General features: G+C 52.8%; 1 protein-coding gene across 1 annotated transcript; it reads left to right on the top strand.

The window, feature by feature from the left end:
• The first annotated feature begins 544 nt into the window (after window positions 1-544).
• On the top strand, window positions 545-1,695 carry LOC127781544 (WRKY transcription factor WRKY51-like). The gene has a single exon (XM_052308509.1). The coding sequence runs from the start codon at window positions 665-667 to the stop codon at window positions 1,580-1,582; it is 918 nt and encodes a 305-aa protein (XP_052164469.1). The 5' UTR covers window positions 545-664; the 3' UTR covers window positions 1,583-1,695.
• Window positions 1,696-2,416: the final 721 nt, after the last annotated feature.

The following is a 2,416-nucleotide window of genomic DNA, read 5'->3' as shown; positions in this document are numbered from 1 at the left end:
AGAGAAATATATAAAGTTATAAAATGAAAAAGACGGTAAAAAAATCCTTAATAACAAGAATTTGAAAACAATATCATTTCATAGTTAACAAAAACAAATTTAAGCTATGAATTTCCAAAATCAAGTACCAGCTACGTGGCAAATTATTAATGCCACATTTCTTTTTGGAAGCCATTCGATGTGCTTTATCAATAAAAAAAATATAGTTACAATGTTCACTAGAATGCTTAGTAAAAAAAATTAGAGGTTTCATCAACCCAGTTATAACAATTCTTGAAATCAAAAAGCATATTTAGCTACAACATATGTCACCCAATTGTCTTCCCTATTACAATGCTCCCAATTTTTATCCAACAGAGAAAAAAATCCTCACATTTATCAAAACGTGCCAAAATGAAATTCCCATCTTCCTCAAGGTTTTAAACATAAAAAAGGATAGAAAAAGATAAACCACCTCATTGACTTCCCTCGCGTCCATCCAACTCCTCTTCTTCTTCCTTCCTCCCTCCCCACCATTTCCACCTATAAAACCCATCTCCCCCACCCCAAGTCCCCAACCCCGTTCCCACCTCACAATCTCACCCTCACCACCTCCTCCTCCTCCTCTTCTACCACCGGCAACAGTAGCAGCGGCGTGCGCTCTCGCCTCCGTCTCCGGCGACCCATGGCCGTGGACCTCATGGGCTTCAGCCCGCGCGGCGGCTGCCGCCCGTCCGTGGAGACGGAGCAGCTCGCGTTCCAGGAGGCCGCCGCCGCGGGGCTCCGCAGCCTCGAGCTGCTCGTCTCGTCGCTCTCCGCCGGGGGGGAGCAGCACCGCCGCCCGCAGCAGAAGCAGTCTTCGCCGCCGCTGGGGGAGATCGCGGACCAGGCGGTGTCCAGGTTCAGGAAGGTGATCTCGATTCTTGACCGGACCGGACACGCCCGCTTCCGCCGTGGCCCTGTCGTCGGAGCGGCTGCCGCGGCGGCGTCGGCGTCACCGTCGTCGTCTCCTGTCTCGCCGCCTCTCCCGCCGGTGACGACGCAGCCGGCGACCGCCGTGAAGAGCCTGACGCTGGACTTCACGAATCCGGCCAAGGTCGCGGCGGCGTCGGTGACCTCGACGTCGTTCTTCTCGTCGGTCACCGCCGGCGGAGACGGCAGCGTGTCGAAGGGCCGGAGCCTTGTCTCCTCCGGGAAGCCCCCGCTCGCCGGCGGCGTCAAGCGCAAGCACCACCCCAACCCGCACCCGCACCCGCCCTGCGCCGCCGGTGGCGACGGCCACGGCCACGGCGCAGCCCACGCGCACGGCGGGTGCCACTGCTCCAAGAAGCGGAAGCAGCGGGTGCGGCGCACGGTGCGCGTGGCGGCGGCGAGCGCGCGGGTGGCGGACATCCCCGCCGACGAGTACTCGTGGCGCAAGTACGGGCAGAAGCCGATCAAGGGGTCCCCCTACCCGCGCGGCTACTACCGGTGCAGCACCGTCAAGGGTTGCCCCGCCCGGAAGCACGTCGAGCGCGCCGCCGACGACCCCGCCACCCTCGTCGTCACCTACGAGGGCGACCACCGCCACTCGCCGCCGCCGCCGCCGCTGCCGCTTGTTTAATTAATTAATTAGCAAAAATCGTTAGCCCCTTGTGTAAATGAGTTTGTACTTTTTACTGCTGCTACTACTGGTTGTACTAATATTAAATGAGAAAAGCAATTTTACCGAGCAAAATCAAATCGTTTGGTTGAATTTTCTTTTGCCGAGCTCTGTGGGGAAGTCAAAGGGGGGCAATAAATTCCGCTTTAATTGTGGTGTCGGGAGGTGGGGCCCACATGTCTGGCCGGATGAGGATGATTTTACTGGCGCTGGTCAAAGGCGCGGATGAGCAGTCGCTTTCATCGTCTCGTCCCAATGGGCTGACCGCGGCCCGCTTCGCTTTAATTTGCGCGTTAAATAAAGAGTAAGGCCCACGGGAGAGAGAGGGGGGCCCGTATGCTTTCAACGCCTCGGTTTCTTCGCCTGCTTTTCTTGGCCACATCTCTCGCACAGCCCGTTGACTTTTTACAGCCTCCAAATCTATGCGTATTCTCTCGGCCTCCGAATTGCTTTCGGCAAAATCACGCGACAGTTTAACTTTAGTGGTGATTATTTCGTTCGGCAATTAACTTTGCGACGAACTTTCTATCATGGTACTGGTGTTCAAATTTTAAATTTTTGTTTTAAGCCTAAATTTATTTATACGACAGAAATCATACGTAAAATCTATAGTATCATACAATCCCGGTACTCTCTAACAATATCTCAATTAAAAAATAGACAAATTTATGAGTATCACCTCTCGAGCAGTATATGACCAATGTTAAAAAAAAAAAGCAGTATATGACCTAAATTATGTGCTATGCAAATTCTTCTAGAAATTGGATGCCCTTGATCATATAACATCGTGTTGTT

This window comes from Oryza glaberrima, chromosome 8 (assembly GCF_000147395.1).
Source record: "Oryza glaberrima chromosome 8, OglaRS2, whole genome shotgun sequence".
Taxonomy (NCBI): domain Eukaryota; kingdom Viridiplantae; phylum Streptophyta; class Magnoliopsida; order Poales; family Poaceae; genus Oryza; species Oryza glaberrima.
Note: the sequence above shows the minus strand (reverse complement) of the source record. Positions and strands in the feature narration are given on the sequence as shown.